We start from the raw sequence: 23,680 nt of genomic DNA, 5'->3' as shown, positions 1-23,680 counted from the left end.
GAAGGTGTGTGTAAGATATTCATGGAAGTAATCTGTGCAGCATGTGAGGTGGTGTGTGGACTGAAGAGAAGACGAAAGGGCATGCAGGGAACAGCATGGTGGACTGAAGAGGTGAGAGAGGCTGTGGCACAAAAGAAGAAAGCATATAGTAAGTGGATGAGAAACAGAGGCGTGGAAGAAGTTGAGAGACGGAAGAGCTATATATAGAGAGGAAGAGAGAGATGAAAAGATTAGTGAGAGAGAGTATGAAGAGAGTGGATGAGGAATTTGGAAGGAATCTGAGTATAAAGTGGAGGGAATGTAAGAAAATGTTCTGGAAAGAGGTAAAGTGAGTTAGACAGGGTACCAAAGAAGTTAGTTGGGGAGTGAAAGATAAAAATGGTGGGTTACTAGTGGAGATCATAGAGAATGAAAGTAATGCAAATATAAGTGGCTGGGGAATGGCCGGGAGAAGGAGGGTGGTGAGAAAAGAGGAAGAAATCAGTAGGATGGAAGTTGTGGAAGCAATGAAAAAAGTTAAAATGGGGAAAGCCCCAGGAATTGATGGAGTGTGTGGTGAAATGCTGAAGCATGGGGGAGAGATAGTAGTAGAATGGATGTGGAAGATGTGCAGATTGGCCTGGGAGGAAGGTAGAGTCCCGGAGGATTGGAAGTCAGGTATAATTGTTCCTCTGTACAAAGGGAAAGGGAAAAAGAAGTGTGTAGTAATCATAGGAGCATTTGCTTCGTAGAGTAATAGGAAAAGTTATTGACAGAGTTAGGGAAATAACAGAGGAATTAGTTGGAGAAGAACAGGGAGGTTTTAGGAAGGGAAGAGGTTGTGTAGATCAGATATTCATTCTTAGATCCTTAGTGGAAAAGTTTCTAGAGAAGGGAAAGAAGTTGTATGCCACTTTCATGGATTTGGAGAAAGCATATGACAGGGTGGATAGACAAGGATTGCAGAAAGTATTATGAATATATGGAGTAGATGGGAAGTTGTTGAATGCCGTGAAGAGTATGTATGATAGTGCCAAGGCTGCAGAGCGTGTGGATGGTGAACTGAGTGAATTTTTCTATTTGAAGATTGGATTGAAACAAGGATGTGTCATGTCTCTATGGTTGTTCAATCTGTATATGGATGAGGTTATAAAAGAGATACTAGGTAGGGCAGTGGATGTTGGAGTGGCCCTAGTGAGAGAGGGCAGTTTGCAAACTCCCTGTACTGTTGTTTGCAGATGATACTGTACTGTTAAGTGAAGATGAAGGGGAGTTGCAAGGCTTGGTGGATGAGTATGGGAGAGTGTGTAAGAAACAGAATCTAAAGGTGAATGTAGGGAAGAGTAAAGTTATGGTTTTCGAGGGAAGTGAAGTTAGTGAATGTACAGTGAGGTTGGATGGGGAGGATATGGAGAATGTGAGTGCATTTAAGTACTTGGGTAGTGTGATGAGTAAGGATGGAAGTTTAGAGGGTGAAGTGCTTGAAAGGGTGCAGCAGGGAAGAAAGGTTGCTGGCTCCTTGAAAGCAGTGTTAAGAAACAGGGAAGTGAGCATGGAAGTGAAAAAGTTACAACACGACAGTATTGTTATATCCACTCTAACGTATGGAAGTGAAGCTTGGACGTTGTTGGAGGGACAGAAGTCAAGAGTAAGGGTGGTGGAAATGAGTTATTTGAAAGAAGCATGTGGGGTCACATGGAGAGACAGGCTGACAAATGAGGAAGTGACAGAGCAGTGTGGTGTGGATGTAGATGTGATAGGAAGCATTAGGAGAAACACAAGGTGGTTTGGCCATGTGGAGAGGATGGAGAGTGAGAGACTGATGAGGAGAGTATATGAGAGTGAGGTGGGGGGAGGGAGAGGGAGGGGGAGGCCGAGGATGAGATGGAGGGAGAGAGTGGAGAGGTATATGAGAGAGGGGGGTGAGCTGGGAGCAAGGCAGTGAAATGGCAGGTGACAAAGCGACATGGAAGCAATTTGTTTGTGGCCACCCCCTATGGGATTAAGGCATCTGGCAATAGATAGACAGACAGATACATAGTTTTGCAGGTACAGTACAGAAATAATGAACAAAAAAACATGCCAAGGTGCTGATAGATATGGAAGTTTCCCTTATAACTGCAACAGACCAATAAAAGAATGTGAGGGATTGGCCAAATGGGGAGGAGCGGGAGACCAAGGGTGAGATGAAGGGATGGAGTACAGAGATATATGAGAGAGGGGGGTATGATTTGGAAGAAAGGTGGCCATATGGCAGAGGACATAATCACCACATTAAGTGAGCACTGACTGTATACAGTATCTCCTTACCTGTAGCTTCTTACCAATCTCTAGATCTCACATGATAAGAAGTATATGGAAATGGGACAGAAGAAAAGTCAATACCAGCACCGTACTATCAGGCTCACAGGACTCAATCTTAGTTGAGTAAAACCTGACATCAGCTGGGATGAAACCTTTAACGATATTAATACTGCAATCTCAGGCTACTACAATTCACCATAAGTTGAATAAAATAACTGGACTACAGCTGAAATGGAATACTGAAGATGTCTAAACAACGTGGGCGATAATGTTAGAAAAATATACAAAGTCTGCAATGTTTCTACTATGTTAACTTCATCTTTGATCATCTCACCCTTTTCTAGCTGTGTCATATTCACCTTACTTTGTCCACCATCTCTCTCATTCACCAGTACTTAAATAAATTCCTTCCTAACCCTTTCTTAGCATGCTTTTCTATGCTTATCACATCATGTTTTTGTCTCACCTCATGAACCTGAGACTGATTAGTATGCACCACAGTACAGGATATCATATACACGGTAAATAATCTTAAGTCACTCTTACCTAACCCTCTCTCATGTGTAGGGACCGATGATAGTACTGTATAATAAATTAAAAAGGGACCAGCCTACTCTCTTCAGTGGCATTATATGACCAAAGGCCTCTTCTTTGGTCAATCTGAACTGGATGCTCTAGACACCAAATTTAAATGAACAGAAAAATATTTTTCATTCATTCATTCATCATCCAATCCTATGTTGCCCCATGAGAAGCATAAGAGCCCGGGGCTAGGCAAGTTGGTCCTGACATTTAAGATGACAGTGACCAGCCTCACTCTTCCCTGAGTGGCATTACATGAGCAATAAACCCCAACCATCCCTTGGATATAAACCTGCACCGACTCAATCCAGCTGGAGCACCCTAATAACCCACTAAACCACCAGGCACCATAATTTGGTTATATGGTTACCACCCAGCATACTAAATGGATTCCTGGTGCACAGGAAACCATTCGGCTTGTCACTCAGTGTAGAGACACCCACAGACAGAAGGAAGGGGAAAGAATGAAGAAAAGAAAGACAGAAAAGGAAGGAAGGAAGGAAGGAAAGAAGGAAGGAAGAGAGGTAAATACAGGCACCCAAGGGCAGAACTACCTCAAGTGAGTGGATGGTGAGCACCCCCACCTACCACTAATAATAATAATAATAATAATAATAATAAAAAGGCTCGCCTGTGCAGATTTATATCCAAGGAGTGGTTGGGGTTTATTGCTCACATAATGCCACTCAGGGATGAATAAGGCTGGTCACTCTCATCTTAAATGTCAGGACCAACTTATCTAGACCTGGGCTCCTGCACTCCTCATGGGGCACCACAGGATTGGATGATGATGATGATAAAAAGGCTTTAATAAATCTCATACTCACCTTCTATAGCCATATCAACATTGAGGTAGGCCACAGCTCTATCAGCCAGCTGCTTACCGAACTGCTCCGTCCACTCCACCGACCCCAACATCCCATACTCCTCTGCACCCCATGCACAGAACACCAGTGATCGACGGGGACGCCACCCTGACGCCAGAAATGCAAGATTTATTCAGAATTTGGGAATCCAACAAATGATTTTTTCCAACTGATTTTCAAAAGGGATGAACCAATAATGAAACCTAACAGCTAAGAAGTGGAGGATTTTCCGAATATAAATAAATTCATCTACACACACACACACACACACACACACAAAAGTCATTGTCCTTACTAATTTAACCATAAAACTGCAAGCTACACTTATTTCACCTTAACTTGGCCATGATTTTTGTACTTTTGCAGTTTATTTCATACAGCTCAGGGCCAGAAATGACAATACTTTGGCTCTTCACCCTCTACATAATGTAGTACTTTTTTGTGACTGCCATCTTATTCTAGTGCTAACCAATTCTTACAATTCAGCATGCATGATGGAGAGAGGGGAATTTTAGGCCAAGTTGGTGTAAAGAGTATAATTAATTACAGCACTGGAGATTACCAGTCTCATTCTGTAGGCTCAGGAAGACCCGGGAAAGCTCTAACATGGCTGCCGTCCCAGAGTTAGGATCCACGGCTCCAAGCAGCCAGGCATCATAGTGATTTCCCAAGAGTACATATCTGTCTGAAGAAGACAAAACAGCAACAATTATAACTTGCCTGGTCCAGTATATCATTACAAATACAAGTCATCATCATCATCATCTAAACCAGCGTTGCCCCATGAGGAGCGCAGAAGCCCAAGCTAGGCAAGTTGCTCCTGACATTTAAGGTAAGAGTAACCGACCTCACTCTTCCGAGTGGCATTACGAGAGCCATAAACCCTAACCACCCCTTGGATATAAACTTGCACTGGTTCAATCCAATTGGAGTAACTTAATTACCCATTAAACTACCAGGTGCCACAATTTGGTTATATGGTTACCACCCAGCGTAGTAAATGGTTTCCTGGTGTACAGGAAACCATTTGGCTTGTCACTCAGAGTACAGGACGAGGAAAGAATGAAAGACAGAAGAGGAAAGAAGAAAAGGAAGGAGGGGAGAAAGGAAAGGGCAGGAACCCAAGAGCAGAATTACAATGAGTGAGTGGATGGTGAGCATCCCCACCTACCACCTTGAATAGTTAGCTGCAACACTAAGACTATCTGAACACTAACTTGGTGGACTGCAGGCTGAAACTGCCCATCTCCTACAATTCACCAACCTCCTTCAAGAGGATAGGGGGAATGAGAGATGTGTATATAACCAAGTAGTTGAGTAATCCAGTTAAACTGGTGCCACCACATGAGGGCATCCCTCTCCAGTACAATATAAATGGTGCACAACACATACTGGTATGCTGTGGAGTCGGTCAGAGTACAGTATTTCCATCCATCCTTCCATCATCCAATCCTACCTTGCCCCATGAGGGATGTAGGGGCTCGAGGCTAGGCAAGTTGGTCCTGACATTTAAGATGAGAGTGACCAGCCTCACTCATCCCTGAGTGGCATTACGTGAACAATAAACCCCAACCACCCCGTGGATATAAACCTTCACTGGCTCAATCCAATTGGAGTGCCGTAATTACCCACTAGATCACCAGGCACCAAAACTTGCTTATATGGTCACCATCCAGCATAGTAAATAGTTTCCTGGTGTACAGGAAACCATTTGGCCTGTCACTCAGTACAGTCACTCAAAGGCAGAAGGAAGAGGAAAGAATGAAGGAAAGAAGGAGAGAAGAGGGAGAGTAAAGCTGTTATGAGTCCATATTATATTTACAAATCATAACAGATAGATAGATAAATAGACAGATAGACAGCTCTATGCGAGCCTGGGAATGGGAAATGATCTTGCAAGTTAAACTGAGGAAAAGCTGACGACAGATTAGGAAGTAGCAATGTCAGGAGATGATGCAGTTAGTTTGTCAGCGAAACAGCAGGAGAACAAAGCCTAGTGACATACACATATACTCACACACAGGTTTCTGGAACTTTCCAACCACAGTGTAACACACGTGACACGACCCCTGTTTCACCAGAATTTAGGAAAGAGAGCTCGGAAGGAGAGAGGCCATAGAATCGGCAGGTAGGAGGGAGGAAGGCTTAGCAACTTGGAAGAGAGAGAGAAAGCGAGACAGGGAGGCAGCTACCGGGACTCTACTTATACTCACTCGTGTGTGAGAGACTTTGTTAATATTTCCAAGACAAATAAAAATAGTCCCATACTCTTCTTTACCTCTCCTGTCATTGCATGACAAACGGGAACCAAGATTATCTACTTACAAACAACTCAAGTATAACAACCGCTTGTCCACAAGTCTAATATATATAACTTCTCTACAAGTAACTACAAAGTCTTTTTATGACAAAGTCACCCGTAGGCAGAAGGACGAGGAAAGAATGAAGGAAAGAAAGACAGAAGTGGATGGAAGGAAAGAAGGCTGGAGAAGAGGAAAAGGCAGACACCCGAGAGCAGCACTACATCGAGTGAGTGGATGGTGAGTATTTCATGGCCTTCAATGATGAGTGACCGTATCTACTGACCATAATAAATGACACTCTGTTGGTTGTGATACTTTTGTGCTTTCCTGCTCATATTTCTGGGTCCATTCACTCCATGTATTAATGAACAGTGTACAACATGTTTTCACTATATGTCATGGGTTACATTCTTAGAATATTTAAAAAAAAAAAAATCCAAAGAGTTAGTTTTAGTAATCTGAGAGAAACTAGCAAACCTGGTGTATAGGCAGCAGTAGAACTTTAGCAGGTAACTTAACTTCGGCTTCACAGAAAATATATATAGTGTGTATGTGTGTATGTATATACATATATATATATATATATATATATATATATATATATATATATATATATATACAGTAATCCCTCTAATATCCGAATGCCCAATATCCGAACATCCCCACTAACCAGACATAATTGTCCCGGGATCCAAAATTTCCAAAATGGTCCGAAAACCGCAAAAAAATCGAAAAAAACAAAACAAATTTTTACCGCCCGTAATTTGAACTTGCCGCACACGGCACAGGACAGCTTTGTTGTGGTGAATCATTCCTCCAACGTCCGATAGAGCGCCGCTGCATCCTCCCCACTATCCGCCTGTCTCTCGCTGCGAGTGCACGCTCGTCGTCATGGCTGCCCACATGCTAGTTTTTGTGGTGGTTCCTTACCTGCTGCAGGCACTCCTGCTGCTCTCGGGCCTCTTATTAGTGTGTGTGATGATGGCCCCGCCGCCTGAGAAGAGGAAGAGAGTGGTGTTGACTCTGGAGAAGAAACGGGAGATATTGGAGAAAGTAGATGCGGGGTGGTCTTCTTCCCGCATCCTCAGCGAGTTCAACCTGGCCCGATCTACTTTGTTCGATATCAAGAGATCCCAAGACAAACTCATGCAGTACACGGCTGACTTCTCGTCGAGAAGCAAACGCAACGTGGAGAGGAAGGTGATGTTTACTCCCAAGTTTGCTGAAACTGACCGCTCCATGTTGATTTGGTATCGACAGCAACGTGCTGCTGGTGTGATGGTACGTGGAACGGAGCTGAAGGCTGCTGCTGAGAAGTTCGCCAGGCTTCACGACGTCCTAGGCTTCAAGGCATCCGAGGGTTGGCTCTTCGCGTTCAAGTTACGGCATGGCCTTACCAACCGTAAAGCTCATAGCGAAGCTTTGGACGCTAACGAGGATGGAGTTGATGAGTTTTGGCACAAGGTGAAGGGCTTGATCGACAGGGAGGGCCTCACTCTCGGTCAAGTCTACAATGCTGACGAAACTGGTTTATTCTACCGCTCTTTGCCAACGAACACTCTAGCCGAGGAGACAGAGAAGAGTATACCTGGCCCCAAGCTCTCCAAGCAACGGATATCTGCTTTGTGTTGTGCTAATGCTAACGGCATGCACCGGCTTAAGCCCGTTATTGTTGGCCGTGCAAAGCAGCCTCGGTGTCTTTGTGGGGTGATGGATGTCCTTCCTGTCGTCTGGTACCATTCTTTGAAGGGATGGTTTACAGCCCAGATCTTCAGAGACCGGTTCCACCGCCACTTTGTCAAGGTCATCAATTACCAGACGAAGACACTGGGAATCCCGCGCGACCAGGTAAAGGCCCTCCTTCTCCTCGACAATGCACCTGCCCACCCGTGCGACAAGGACTTGGTGGCTGAGAATGGCCGGATTAGGTGCATGTTTCTTCCACCTAATACGACTGCTCTCATCCAACCAATGGACCAAGGAGTGATCGTGGCAACAAAGCGCCTATACCGCCGGAAGTTCCTGGACGAGGTGATGGTTGTTCTCGAGGACGAGGACGAGTGCAGGGAGGGACGGGACACACGAGGCCAGCGGACTTTGGAAAACCTTCGCCGCTACAACATCAAGTCTGCAATCTACAACTGGGCCAGTGCATGGAAGGATGTCCCTGTCAAGACTCTAGAAAATGGTTGGTCTCGTCTGCTTCTCGGAATGGATGCGGAGTACGATTTTCTAGGGTTTGACGTGGATGACTTCCATGCATGGCTACATACGCATGGTAATGATGTTGACGTGGACAATGTGCGTGAGTGGTTGGATGACAACGAGGGTGATCCTGGGTATCAGACATTGTCTGATATCGAGATCGTGTCTTCAGTTGCAGGTGTCAGTACCCAGCTTGAAGATTCCAACGAGGACGGCGACGACGATGCGGACTCCTCTCAACATGACACTACGCCAGCCATCCCCAAGCTGAGCACACTCCAGGAACACCTAGAGTTTGTTCTTGACTACCTGGAACACCCGGACTGCGACAGGGAGATGGGGCCCTTGGAACTCGTGGAGGAAGTGCGTGCTTTCAGGCAGCGTATCATCAATCGTCAAAATCGTCGGTCATTGCGTCAATCAACCACTGACAGTTTTTTCAGGCCCGTGACCCCCGCTGTGCCCAGCCCTGGCTCCACTCCGTTGCCTCCCCAAGACAGGCCCTCATGCTCCGAGCCACAGCCCAGTACATCAGCCACGGTGGAGTCACCGCTCGACGTGAGTTTGCGGCTGTCTTCAGAGTCATCTGCAGTGGGTACGCCATCACCACGACCCAGCGACGCACCCCTAGGTCACCTGCCAGTGATACTCTCGGACTCTGACAGTGATTAAACAGCAAGAACTTCTCCACTAGACCACACGGGAATTTACAGTGTTGTGCAGTGAAAAAAACAGTGTGTTGTGTTAAGGATTTACAGTTGTGAGTGAAAAGACTAATTTGGAACAAAATTTAACGTAAATAGACTTGTTTGTTTTTGCTTTAGAAAATGGTTAGAAGAGTGGGAAAAGTTAAAGTGCAGAGTGCAACACTTAGTAAGTTACAATGGAACATAAGTTAGACAAGAGTGCGCACTGTGAAGAGAACGCACTTCTGAGTGCGAATGACTAAGTTCAGTGCAAGACTTCATGAACAGTGTACTGGAAGTGCTTCAGGAAATCCTTCTTACTGTCATAGTCCGAGAAGAGGCTGTTATTCATCGAGATGGCCATGGACTTGCTGTAAGTAGGCAGAATGTTTCATACTGTACTTTTTTCCATACTATACTTACCTCAAACACCTCATTTCACCCTTTAATGTCCTTTATTGGTATGAATAGGGTGTTAGGAGCTATACATGTGCAGTAGGAAGGTGTTTTTCTGGGTTAGGCTAGGTTAGGGTCCATAAGTACCAGTCCAGGAGCCAGTAACCGGAATGTTTAATATTGTATGAACCTACCTCTAAACCCTCATTTTATGGTTCTTTTGCATTTATTTCAGTCATTTATGTGCCTTATTGGTGTGATTTGGGTCTTAAATAGGTGCTATGCATGTCCAGAGGGAGTTGTATTGGTGTTTCTCTGAGTTAGGGTCATAAGTACAAGTCCATAACCTGGGGCCCAATATCCGGACAGGACCACTATCTGGACCTGCCTATGGCCCTATTACGTCGGATATTGGAGGGATTACTTATATATATATATATATATATATATATATATATATAAATATATACAGTAATCACTCTATCTATCTTCACCAAACTACATGCACAGTACACACTACACTTCCTATTCAAAATTCACCAAAATGGCGTCAATTCACCCAGCCTCGGAGTCCCCAGGGGGGGGGACCATAAATGCCCCCGCCATCTGCCCCTCTCCCGGTGACGACTCAAGGTGCCTGGAACCACTGTCTGACTCTCTTCTTCTTCATTTCTGCAACATTCGCGGCCTTTCATCTAACTTTCGCTCTGTTGAGCACCACCTCTCCTCATCTAAACCTCACCTTCTTTTTCTAACGGAGACTCAGCTGTCTGAGGCAACTGACAGCAAACCCTTTTCTGTATCCTCCTACTTTCTCTATACTCATTTCAAAGCCAAAGGTGGCTGTTGTGTATATATACGCAACGACTTATCTTGCTCTCGTGTTCCTGAACTTGATTCTTCTGAATTCTCCACTCTCTGGCTTTGGCTTTCCTGTCATTCTCTGACTAAATATATCTGTGCTGTTTACTTATCCCCTAATTCTACTGACTATCAAAAATTCTTCGACAATCTTACTTCTACGATGGAACACATTCTGTCCATTTCTCCTTTCTCTGAAATCTCCATTCTTGGAGATTTCAATGTTCACCACCACCTTTGGCTCTCCTCTCCTTTCACGGATCCACCTGGTGAACAAGCCTACATCTTTTCTATCCTTAATGACCTAGAGCAGCTTGTACAGCACCCTACCCGTATCCCTGACCGCCTTGGAGAGAGCTCCAACATACTTGACTTCTTCCTCACAACTAATCCTTCTGCTTACTCTGTTAATCTTTTCTCTCCGTTGGGCTCCTCCGATCACAACCTGATTACCTTAACCTGTCCTATCGCTCCAGTACGGCCTGCGGACCCTTCAGGGAAACGTTGTCTCTGGCATTTTGGAGCTGCGGACTGGGAGGCCCTCAGGCAGTACTTCTTTGATTTTCCCTGGAATGATTATTGCTTCCATGGCCGTGAGCCATCTGAGTGTGCCTTGCGCATTACGGAGGTTATTCTCTCCGGCATGGAAGCATACATTCCTTTCTCATATCCTTTGACTAACGCAAGAAAGCCTTGGTTTAATCACGCTTGTTCTAATGCTGTCCGCAACAAGGAGAAGGCCTACAAAAGGTACCGGAGCCAACCCACCCCTGAATCACATAATCTTTACGTTTCTGCCTGGAATCGTGCTAAGTCTGTTCTTCGCTCTACTAAAAATAATTTCATCCATGCTAAATGCTCTCAACTCTCCAACTCGAATTCTTCCCGCTCCTTCTGGCACCTTGCCAAAAATCTTTCTAACAACTTTACCTCATCATCCTTCCCTCCTCTTTTCTACTCTGATGGTTCTGTAGCTATTTCTTCTACTGATAAAGCAGATCTCTTCGCACAGACTTTCTCCTCCAATTCCACCTTAGACGATTCCGGTGCTGTTACTCCATCACTTCCCTCCTCTGACTTCCTCATGGCTGACATTAAAATTTCTTCAGTTGATGTATTTTCTGCCATTACTGGCCTCAGTACTAACAAGGCATATGGGCCTGATGGGGTCCCTCCTGTTGTTCTCAAAAACTGTGCTTCTGTGCTTACACCCTGCCTAGGCAAACTATTTCGCCTTTGTCTGTCAACTTGTACCTTTCCTTCTTGCTGGAAGTTTGCTCTCATTCAGCCAGTCCCAAAGAAGGGTGACCACTCCCAACCCTCCAACTATCGTCCAATTGCTTTAACGTCCTGTATTTCAAAAGTTTTGGATTCAATTCTTAATAAAAAAATTTTAAGGCATCTTTCCTATCACAACCTTCTTTCCGATCGTCAGTATGGGTTCCGTCAGGGACGCTCCACTGGCGATCTTCTCACCTACCTTTCAGACTCCTGGTCATCCTCCTTTCGGGACTTTGGCGAAAGCTTTGCCATTGCACTTGACATCTCAAAGGCTTTCGATCGAGTCTGGCATAAATCTTTAATTTCCAAACTGCCCTCCTACGGTTTCTATCCTTCTATCTGTGCCTTCATCGCTAGCTTCCTTTCTGGTCGTTCTATAGCCGCTGTTGTAGACGGCCATCGTTCTTCTCCTAGATCTATCGACAGTGGTGTTCCTCAGGGCTCTGTCCTATCACCAACTCTCTTCCTCTTATTCATCAATGATCTTCTAAGCTGTACATCTAACCCTATCCACTCATACGCTGATGACTCCACCCTTCACCTTTCCATTCGGTTCCCGCAACGCCCATCTCAACAGTTACTTCAAGAAACAAGGGATGAGGCTATGGCACACCTAATGTCTGACTTGGCTCATATCTCTGACTGGGGTAAAAATAATATGGTTGTCTTTAATGCATCTAAGACTCAGTTCTTACACCTGTCAACCCGACAAAATCTTCCACAGGTATACCCACTAATGTTTAATAATATTCAGCTTAATCCTGCATCATCCTTGAACATGCTTGGGGTTTCATTTACTCGGGACTTATCTTGGAAAGATCATATTACATCTCTTGTAAAATCTGCTTCCAAGAGATTGGGTGTGCTAAGCCGACTCCGCTCTTTCTTTACCCCTGCACAATTGTTGACTCTATACAGGGGTTTTATCCGCCCCTGTGTGGAGTACAACTCTCATGTGTGGGGAGGCTCCCCACATACAGCTCTTCTCAATAGGGTGGAGTCAAAGGCTTTTCGTCTCATTAACTCTCCTCCTCTTACTGACTCCCTTCAACCTCTGTCTCTTCGCCGCACTGTTGCATCTTTATCTCTTTTCTATCGCTACTTTAATGGTCACTGCTCCTCTGAACTGTCTGCTTGCATTCCTCCACCTCTACGACGGGCGCGTAGCACCCGTCTGGCAGCAAACTCTCATCCCTTTTCTGTCCAGCTCTCTAATGCAAGAGTTAACCGTTACTTCCAGTCTTTCATTTATGCAACAGGTCAGCTCTGGAACTGTCTCCCTCTGTCTGTATTTCCTCCTGCCTATGATCTCCAGTCTTTCAAACGTAGTGTGTCCAGGCATCTCAAAATGATCGGATCTTGAATTTGGCTCTCTATTGTATTTTGTTTTTCTCTTGGAGGGAACTGTTACTGCGGGCTCTTGGCCTTTGGTTCCTTCTTCCTCGCATAAAAAAAAAAAAAAAAAAAAAAAAAAAAAATATCCGGCGTAACAGAGCCATAGGTAGGTCCGGATATTGGTTCTGTCCGGATATTGGGCCCCAGCTTATGGACTTGTACTTATGGACCCTAACTCAGAGAAACACCTATACAACTCTCTCTGGACATGCATAGCACCTATTTAAGACCCAAATCACACCAATAAGGCACATAAATGACTGAAATAAATGCAAAAGAAACATAAAATGAGGGTTTAGAAGTAGGTTCATACAATAATAAACATTCTGGTGACTGGCTCCTGGACTGGTACTTATGGACCCTAACCTTGCCTAACTCAGAAAAACACCTTCCTACTGCACATGCATAGCTCCTAACACCCTATTCACACCAATAAAGGACATTAAAGAGTGAAATGAGGTAAGTATAGTATGGAAAAAAGTACAGTATGAAACATTCTTATGTCCAGATATTGGGGATGTTCGGATATTGGGCGTCCGGATATTTGAGTGATTACTGTATATGTATGTATATATATATATATATATATATATATATATATATATATATATATATATATATATATATATATATATATATATATATATATATATATATATATATATATATATACATATATATATATATATATATATATATATATATATATATATATATATATATATATATATATAGATATCTATCTATATTTATATATATATATATATATATATATATATATATATATATATATATATATAAAAGGTTTCAAAGCAAGCCTGAGGACAGTAAATCACCCATGGGGATGAGGGTGGGTTCATGGAATGTGGGAAGTTTGAGGGGAAGAGCAGGGGAAGTCGTTGAGGCATTCAGTAGGAGGTGGGTGGACGTGGCGTGTTTGCAGGAAGTCCGGTACAGGGGTGGATCAGCCAGAAAGATTGTTGGGAAGGACTGTTGCTATAAGTTGTTTTGGCAGGGGAGGACAGATGGATATGGAGGTGTTGGTGTGATGGTTGCGGAGAAATGGGTGGAATATGTTATGAATGTTTTGAGAGTAAGCGATAGGATATTGGTTGTGAAAATTCGGTTGGGAAGAAAGATAGCTGTGATTATATCGGCATATGCTCCACAGGCAGGATTGGATGAATCAGAGAAAGATAGATTTTGGGATGATTTAATACGTGTAGTGGGTGGTATGCGGGATGATGAGATAGTGATTTTGGGAGGGGACTTAAATGGTCATGTAGGTGAAGCAGCCCAAGGTTATGAAGGAGTGCATGGGGGCTGTGCATATGGTCTAAGGAATGCAGAAGGGGAAAGGATACTCGAGTTTGGGGAGGCAACGGACATGATTGTGTGCAACACATATTTTAGGAAAAGAGACAGTAGGTTAATTACGTATGAGTCTGGGGAAATAGCAGTCAGATAGATTATTTTCTGGTTAGGAGGGCCGATAGGAGGTTAGTGAGGGATGTTAAAGTTATAGGAAGTGAGGAGTGTGTGCAGCAGCACAAACTGTTGATTTGTGATATGGTGCTTAAAGAACAAATGATGAAAAAGAGGACTTATGTACCTAGGAGGAAAATATGGAAGCTGAAAAACCAAGTAGTAAGGGATGCCTTCTATAGCGAGTTGAGGAGAGTGGTGGCTGAACAGGGAGCTGTAGACAGAGGCGTTAATGAACAGTACAGAGCCCTCAAGAACAATTTCTTGAGAGTTACTGATGTAACATGCGGCTGGACAAGAGGACCACCAAGACATAAAGTAACTTCATGGTGGGATGAGGGTGTAGAAGCTGCAATTAAGGAGAAAAGAAGGCTTTTCCGGGAATGGAAGAAGGGTGGTAGCAAAGAGGAATATTTGGCTGCCAAGCGTAGGGCTAGGAGAGAGGTATACAGGGCAAAGTCTGAGTCACAGAGACAATTACTTGATAACCTAAATCATGGGGAAAGGAAAAATATATTTAGGGTGGCAGGTCAGGTGAAGAGGGATAATCGGGATATCATAGGTGAGCAGTGTGTGAAGAATGATGAAGGAAGGGTAGTGGTGAACAGTGAGGATATTAAAGATGCATGGAGAGAGCATTATAACCGGTTGTTGAATGAGGAGTTTGACTGGGACAGGGAAGGTTTGGAGCCAGCAGATCCAGTGTCTGGCCCTTGGCCTTTGATTGATACTGCTACTGTGAGTGAGGCAATAGGCAGGATGAGGGTGGGGAAGGCAGCAGGTGTGTCTGGGTTGACTGCCGAAATGTTGAAGGCCTCAGGCGATATAGGGGTGAGTTTAGTCACTGACCTGATAAATAGGATTATTTATGAGTGTGTTGTCCCAGATGATTGGATGAAGAGTGTAATTGAAAATGTGTATAAAGGGAAGGGTGATGCCCTGGAAAGAGGGAATTATAGAGGTATAAAGCTTTTAGATCAGATAATGAAGGTAATGGAGAGAGTTTTAGAAGGTATGATTAGAGAAAGAGTGAATATTGATGAGATGCAGTTTGGGTTTATGCCAGGTAGGGGGACCACTGATGCCATATTCATTGTTCGACAGCTTCAGGAAAAATATATTGGTAGGAGAAGGGATCTTTATTTTGTTTTTGTTGATTTGGAAAAGGCCTTTGACAGAGTCCCTAGAGAGGTGGTGAAGTGGGCAATGAGAAAGCTTGGCTTGGAGGAGTGGCTGGTTAGGGTGGTTATGGCCATGTATGTGGGTGCTCACACCCAGGTGAGAGTGAATGGAGATTTGAGTGATGAGTTTTCCGTGAATGTTGGTGTGCATCAGGGGTCAGTCTTGAGTCCCATGTTGTTTATCATGGTACTTGAAGCCCTTTCACGTGACTTTAGAAACGGACTCCCGTGGGAGTTGTTGTATGCTGATGATTTGGTGTTGATTGCAGAGAATGAAAGGGAGGCGGAGGAAAGGTTTAGGAAGTGGAGAGATGGTATGGGGCAAAAGGGTTTAAGGGTAAATGCAGATAAAACAAAAGTGATGATATCTAGGGTTGGTGGCGGTACTGTCAAAGACGAGGGAGAGTGGCCATGTGCAGTTTGCCACAAGGGCGTGGGAAGTAATTCCATCTTGTGCGGTGTGTGTGATAAATGGGTGCATAAGAGATGTAGTGGTATCAGAGGTAGACTGCGAGATAATGCTGATTTTATGTGTACGGCGTGCCGGGGTGAGCAGGTGGAGATCGTCAGACGTGAAAGAATTGAACTTGCTGGTGAATCTCTTGAGTGTGTGGAAGAGTTTTGTTATTTAGGAGACATGTTGTGTGCTGGAGGTGGGGCTGGAGCTAGCTCTGTGGCTAGGGTGAGAAGTGGTTGGAAGAAGTTCAGGGAGCTCTTGCCTCTCCTGACATTGAGGGGCTCTCCCTACGTGCTAAGGGGTCTTTGTATGCAGCGTGTGTTAGGAGTGTAATGCTGTATGGCAGTGAGACCTGGGCAGTGAAGGAGGAAGACATTCGCCGGCTCAGACGTACAGAAATGACAATGATTAGGTGGATGTGCAGTGCGTCCCTGCGTCCAAGGCCTGGAGGGGCTGGGTTTACAATGGAAGAGTTGAGAGGTAGGATGGGACTGGAGTGTATTGGTGTTGTGATGAGGAGAGGTAGATTGAGGTGGTTTGGACATGTGGAGAGGATGGGGGATGATAGTTGGGTGAGGAAGGTGAGAAGTGTTAATATTGGGGGTGGGGTTATGAGGGGTAGACCGAGAAAGACATGGGACGAGGTCATTAAGTGTGACCTTAGGGTTAAGGGACTGAACAGGGAGGCTGCAATGGATCGTGCAGCATGGAGAGCCGCCATTAGGTGACCAAGGCCGACACATGCAAGCATGTTGGAGCCTTTAAAAACGAAAACACAGTGCTGGGCAGGTGCGCAAACACCTGCGCAAAGTGCAACTGCGCACCCTTGTGCTCTGGTGACATCGTTTGCGCATTGCGCACCGCACGAGACCATGCACAATTTTGCGCTTGCGCACTTGCCCTGTGGATTGAACACTGCGCAATCCAAGAGACACTTGGTCTTCCAGGGGACACATGATCTTGGGAGCTTCCCGCATGGCTGGACACTGGATGGGGGAGGCTGGGGCGGATCACGAGGGTGGGTTGGTGGGGGGAGGCGTGAGGGAAGGGGGTAGTAGCATTTCTTAATAGGCTTCAACAGAGTTAACATATTTTTAATATTTTGTAAATTATTATTAGTAGTAAATACAGGTAATAATAAATATACATTATTTATTAAGATTAGCAGATGGAATTCCTTACAAAAACCATTAAAACATATTATTTAAATGAAATAATTTATTACGCTGTGGATATTTGATTTAAATACTCTGTTTTCATGACTTTTTATTTTTTGTAACGAATTACATATGCTATTGTATATCTATATTGAATTATTAAAAAAACTGTCTTGACAAGACAAGAGAGAGAGAGAGAGATAAAGAGCACTATTCTGAGAGAAAGAGAGAGAGAGAGAATAAATACGGCAATGGCAAAGGGGCGTCCCTTTCAGTGAGGAGATAAGGCATAAACTTCGTCCCTCTTCTCTCTCTTATTCTCCATTTCTTCCCTCCTCTCTCTCTTATTCTCCATTCCCTCCCTCCTCTGTTGGAGAGAGAGAGAGAGAGAGAGAGAGAGATGATGATACAGTAATCACGTGATATTTGCCAATGCCTTGGTAAATATAGGCTGTTTTTCCCGGACAATGACCTACTGTACCTCAGTCAGCGCGGGTGGTGGGCAGGTTGCTAATTTAGTAATTTATTTAATTATACCAATGTATATTTTACAGTAATTCCCACAAATATATGCAAATGATTTGCGCTAGCACTTTGCGACATTGCACAAGCTAAATATTAGATTGAACACTTCCGCAAATTACAAATAATAGAAAATAATAATAATAAATAAAAGTAAGTAAGTAGTTATGCTGTTTTATTTAAATATCTCAATATTTTTCAGTAATTCCCAAAAATATATGCAAATGGTTTGCGCTTGCGCTTTGCGACATTGCGCAAGGTAAATATTTGTCAGATTGCGCATTTGCGCTTGCGGAAGGTAGTGAACTGTGGATTGCACTTTGCACTTGCGCAAGGTCCTTCTTCGTTTGCGCTGCCCACCACTGTATATACATACAGTATATATATATATATATATATATATATATATATATATATATCCATCCATCTATCATCCAATCCTACATTGCCCCATGAGGAGCGTAGGAGCCCGGGGCTAGGCAGTTGGTCCCGACATTTAAGATGAGAGTGACCAGCCTCACTCATCCCTGAGTGGCATTACATGAGCAATCAACCCCAACCACCCCTTGGATATAAACCTTCACCTGCTCAATCTAATTGGAGAGCAATAATTACCCCCTAAACCACCAGGCGCCAAAATTTGGTTATATGGTTACCAGCATAGATCGTGGGTCCAGGGCGAGATGGGGCTCAGGCCTGTGCTAGAGGGTACAGGGCATTGCGGTTCCCAGGCTGCCGCTTCCACCCAATAGAGAGGGGCCCGAACCTGGAAGTAGCGCCCCAGGAGGCTGCCCTATCAGTGAGTGTATAATGGCGGGATAGTTGCAGTGCCAAGACGCGCTTGGAGGGTGTCCCTGCAGCTGTCCTGGCGGGGTGCCCCGAGGCCACTACCACAGCCACTGGTAAGCTGGTGGGCTAGGGGTCCCAGATCCATTGCCTGGACCTGGGACTGTGCAGGGAGTGGGACCTGTGCTGTGTCTGTCCCTCTTTATTAATACTGAAGATGACAAAACAAAATAAGTTTCAAAGCAAGCCTGAGGACAGTAAATCACCCATGGGGATGAGGGTGGGTTCATGGAATGTGGGAAGTTTGAGGGGAAGAGCAGGGGAAGTCGTTGAGGCATTCAGTAGGAGGTGGGTGGATGTGGCGTGTTTGCAGGAAGTCCAGTACAGGGGTGGATCATCCAGAAAGATTGTTGGGAAGGACTGTTGCTATAAGTTGTTTTGGCAGGGGGGGACAGACGGATATGGAGGTGTTGGTGTGATGGTTGCGGAGAAATGGGTGGAATATGTTATGAATGTTTTGAGAGTAAGCGATAGGATATTGGTAGTGAAAATTCTGTTGGGAAGAAAGATAGCTGCAATTATATCGGCATATGCTCCACAGGCGAGGATTGGATGAAGAAGAGAAAGATAGATTTTGGGATGATTTAATACGTGTAGTGGGTGGTATGCGGGATGATGAGATAGTGATTTTGGGAGGGGACTTAAATGGTCATGTAGGTGAAGCAGCACAAGGTTATGAAGGAGTGCATGGGGGATGTGCGTATGGTCTAAGGAATGCAGAAGGGGAAAGGATACTCGAGTTTGGGGAGGCAACGGATATGATTGTGTGCAACACATATTTTAGGAAAAGAGACAGTAGGTTAATTACGTATGAGTCTGGGGGAAATAGCAGTCAGATAGATTATTTTCTGGTTAGGAGGGCCGATAGGAGGTTAGTGAGGGATGTTAAAGTTATAGGAAGTGAGGAGTGTGTGCAGCAGCACAAACTGTTGATTTGTGATATGGTGCTTAAAGAACAAGTGATGAAAAAGAGGACTTATGTACCTAGGAGGAAAATATGGAAGCTGAAAAACCAAGTAGTATGGGATGCCTTCTATAGCGAGTTGAGGAGAGTGGTGGCTGAACAGGGAGCTGCAGACAGAGGCGCTAATGAACAGTACAGAGCCCTCAAGAACAATTTCTTGAGAGTTACTGATGTAACATGCGGCTGGACAAGAGGACCACCAAGACATAAAGTAACTTGGTGGTGGGATGAGGGTGTAGAAGATGCAATTAAGGAGAAAAGAAGGCTTTTCCAGGAATGGAAGAAGGGTGGTAGCAAAGAGGAATATTTGGCTGCCAAGCGTAGGGCTAGGAGAGAGGTATACAGGGCAAAGTCTGAGTCACAGAGACAATTACTTGATAACCTAAATCATGGGGAAAGGAAAAATATATTTAGGGTGGCAGGTCAGGTGAAGAGGGATAATCGGGATATCATAGGTAAGCAGTGTGTGAAGAATGATGAAGGAAGGGTAGTGGTGAACAGTGAGGATATTAAAGATGAATGGAGAGAGCATTATAACCGGTTGTTGAATGAGGAGTTTGACTGGGACAGGGAAGGTTTGGAGCCAGCAGATCAAGTGTCTGGCCCTTGGCCTTTGATTGATACTGCTACTGTGAGTGAGGCAATAGGCAGGATGAGGGTGGGGAAGGCAGCAGGTGTGTCTGGGTTGACTGCCAAAATGTTGAAGGCCTCAGGCGATATAGGGGTGAGTTTAGTCACTGACCTGATAAATAGGATTATTTATGAGTGTGTTGTCCCAGATGATTGGATGAAGAGTGTAATTGTAAATGTGTATAAAGGGAAGGGTGATGCCCTGGAAAGAGGAAATTATAGAGGTATAAAGCTTTTAGATCAGATAATGAAGGTAATGGAGAGAGTTTTAGAAGGTATGATTAGAGAAAGAGTGAATATTGATGAGATGCAGTTCGGGTTCATGCCAGGCAGGGGGACCACTGATGCTATATTCATTGTTCGACAACTTCAGGAAAAATATATTGGTAGGAGAAGGGATCTTTATTTTGTTTTTGTTGATTTGGAAAAGGCCTTTGACAGAGTCCCCAGAGAGGTGGTGAAGTGGGCAATGAGAAAGCTTGGCTTCGAGGAGTGGCTAGTTAGGGTGGTTATGGCCATGTACAGTATGTGGGTGCTCACACCCGGGTGAGAGTGAATGGAGATTTGAGTGATGAGTTTTCCGTGAATGTTGGTGTGCATCAGGGGTCAGTCTTGAGTCCCATGTTGTTTATCATGGTACTTGAAGCCCTTTCACGTGACTTTAGAAACGGACTCCCGTGGGAGTTGTTGTATGCTGATGATTTGGTGTTGACTGCAGAGAATGAAAGGGAGGCGGAGGAAAGGTTTAGGAAGTGGAGAGATGGTATGGGGCAAAGGGGTTTAAGGGTATATGCAGATAAAACAAAAGTGATGATATCTAGGGTTGGTGGCGGTACTGTCAAAGAAGAGGGAGAGTGGCCATGTGCAGTTTGCCACAAGGGTGTGGGAAGTAACTCCATCTTGTGCGGTGTGTGTGATAAATGGGTGCATAAGAGATGTAGTGGTATCAGAGGTAGACTGCGAGATAATGCTGATTTTATGTGTACGGCGTGCCGGGGTGAGCAGGTGGAGATTGTCAGACGTGAAAGGATTGAACTTGCTGGTGAATCTCTTGAGTGTGTGGAAGAGTTTTGTTATTTAGGAGACATGTTGTGTGCTGGAGGTGGGGCTGGAGCTAGCTCTGTGGCTAGGGTGAGAAGTGGTTGGAAGAAGTTCAGGGAGCTCTTGCCTCTCGTGACATTGAGAGGGCTCTCCTTTCGTGCTAAGGGGTCTTTGTATGCAGCATGTGTTAGGAGTGCAATGCTGTATGGCAGTGAGACCTGGGCAGTGAAGAAGGAAGATATTCGCCGGCTCAGACGTACAGAAATGACAATGATTAGGTGGATGTGCAGTGCGTCCCTGCGTCCAAGGCCTGGAGGGGCTGGGTTTACAATGGAAGAGTTGAGAGGTAGGATGGGACTGGAGTGTATTGGTGTTGTGATGAGGAGAGGTAGATTGAGGTGGTTTGGACATGTGGAGAGGATGGGGGATGATAATTGGGTGAGGAAGGTGAGAAGTGTTAATATTGGGGGTGGGGTTATGAGGGATAGACCGAGAAAGACATGGGACGAGGTCATTAAGTGTGACCTTAGGGTTAAGGGACTGAACAGGGAGGCTGCAATGGATCGTGCAGCGTGGAGAGCTGCCATTAGGTGACCAAGGCCGACACATGCAAGCATGTTGGAGCCTTTAAAAACGAAAACGAAAACAAACCCAGCATAGTAAATGGTTTCCTGGTGCACAGGAAACCATTTGGCTTGTCACTCAGTGTAGAGTCACCCACAGGCTGAAGGAAGTGGAAAGAATGAAGGAAGGAAGAACAGAAGAGGGAGTGTAAAGTCACCCGTAGGCAGAAGGACAAGGAAAGAATGAAGGAAAAAAAGACAGAAGAGAATTGAAGGAAAGAAGGATGGAGAGGAAAGGGCAGACACCCGAGAGCAGCACTACATCGAGTGAGTGGATGGTGAGCGCCCCCATCTACCACTAATAAATATATATATATATATATATATATATATATATATATATATATAGTGTGTGTGTGTGTGTGTGTGTGTGTGTATACTGTATATACATATATTTTGAGTTTTTTACGTGGGGTCCCTTTTTGTCGATAAGGACTAAGATGCTGCCCTTGGGTGAAGGACTTAGGTTTTTTGGAGCATGTAGCACTTTATGACCAGATGCCCTTCCTGATGTCTACCAATGACCAATAGGTGGACTCAAACCTCGCCCCTTCGGTCAGAGCACTGAGCCACGGCTGCTACAACCAGGTAGGTGACAGGAGAGCGCTACCTCTCCCGGCATGGCAGCTTACCCAGGCACAGCACAAACTCACGACTCAAGATCTGGATGATGATATAATGACGATGATGATGACAATGAAGATGACAATGACAATGAGAATGATGACAATGATGATATTCTGGTCTGGCATGCCTTCATCACAATTCCACTGGACTAACCTGGCTCCACTTGGCCCTTGATGACCCCAATAACATTGAAGGTGGTAGCTCTGGCATTGGCATTGTTCACCTCCAAGCTGACCTTCCAGCCATCTTTCCGCAGTCCAGGACCCAGGCGGTACGTCACATTCAGGCCCCCCTGCCACTCCCCTGGAGCCTCAGCTCCTTTCATTTCACTGTCAACATAGTATACAAGATTTTATTGTTAAACACGTCAACCTTGCTATGCAATCAAGTTACTTCCTTGGAAAACCAACTGGATTACAATCAATCATATATTGAACACATGGATTGAATGAGCAAAACCAGCGATCGCATCCTGAAAAATGTGGCATCAAACGGAACTGTAGTGACTGTATTGGCAGAACTGGTAACTGTACTGTACAGTAGGATCTCGCCAATAACGTCTAATTGGTGCCAGAAAAACGCCGTCATTAACGAAAACGTTATTTACGTGACATTAAAATATATGTATTATGTGTTTATTGATGCCGCCACTCCACGACTTTTACCAATTTTTCCCATTTGGACCCTCCTATCACTACTTTTTTTTTAGCTGAAATAATAAGATAAGTTGTTAAACTGTCATGAGTTATATAAAACTCACCTTAAACGAGTTAATAAGGTGTTTGGTGTGATGATTGTTTCGAGGCTTGTGCATGATGGCAACAGCGGCGTACCCCCTGACCCCTCACTGGCCTCGTCCCCACTCCTGCCTTTCGTGCCAAGGTCGCCTACTTCCGTCAACATCAAACCCCACAAAGTCAAAATCTTCAGGAAAGTCTCCAATGTCATAAATGTCATCATCTTATCAACCCCTCTCAGTTGTTCTTCCTCGGCTGGCCGGCATTGTGAAAGAAAGCGAGTGACGAGTGACTGATGGTAGGCATTCACTCGTTCATGATACTGTTTCTGGTATTTTCTTGAAATTTGATTTACAAGTCCAATCATCAGTCATTTATTCTGATGGCTGCTTTCTCTCCTCAGCAGACTTGAGTTGCGGCAAGAGTACCAATTACACTTGCTTAATGGTTGCCAATGTCATATTATTCCAGGCTTTGAAGAAGAAATTTACGGCCTGTCAAATGTTATATTTCTTCCAGAATACAGCAACAGTAATTATGGTCGAGGTTGCA

General features: G+C 44.6%; 1 protein-coding gene across 1 annotated transcript in view; it reads right to left on the bottom strand.

The window, feature by feature from the left end:
• Positions 1 to 23,680, bottom strand: part of LOC145394813 (putative N-acetylated-alpha-linked acidic dipeptidase) — a 65,250-nt gene that overhangs the window by 17,588 nt on the left and 23,982 nt on the right. The window contains exons 8-10 of the mRNA XM_080268601.1: positions 22,545 to 22,720; positions 4,294 to 4,416; positions 3,693 to 3,839 (exon numbers count right to left, since the gene is read on the bottom strand). Coding sequence (XP_080124727.1) covers positions 3,693 to 3,839; positions 4,294 to 4,416; positions 22,545 to 22,720 — 446 coding nt within the window. The remainder of the gene's footprint in view (positions 1 to 3,692; positions 3,840 to 4,293; positions 4,417 to 22,544; positions 22,721 to 23,680) is intronic.

The sequence above is a fragment of the Coenobita brevimanus genome, chromosome 28, assembly GCF_032717465.1.
Source record: "Coenobita brevimanus isolate Jiangsu-jjx chromosome 28, ASM3271746v2, whole genome shotgun sequence".
NCBI lineage: Eukaryota > Metazoa > Arthropoda > Malacostraca > Decapoda > Coenobitidae > Coenobita > Coenobita brevimanus.
The sequence above is the reverse complement of the archived record's forward strand: the minus strand, read 5'-3'. Positions and strand labels throughout refer to the sequence as shown.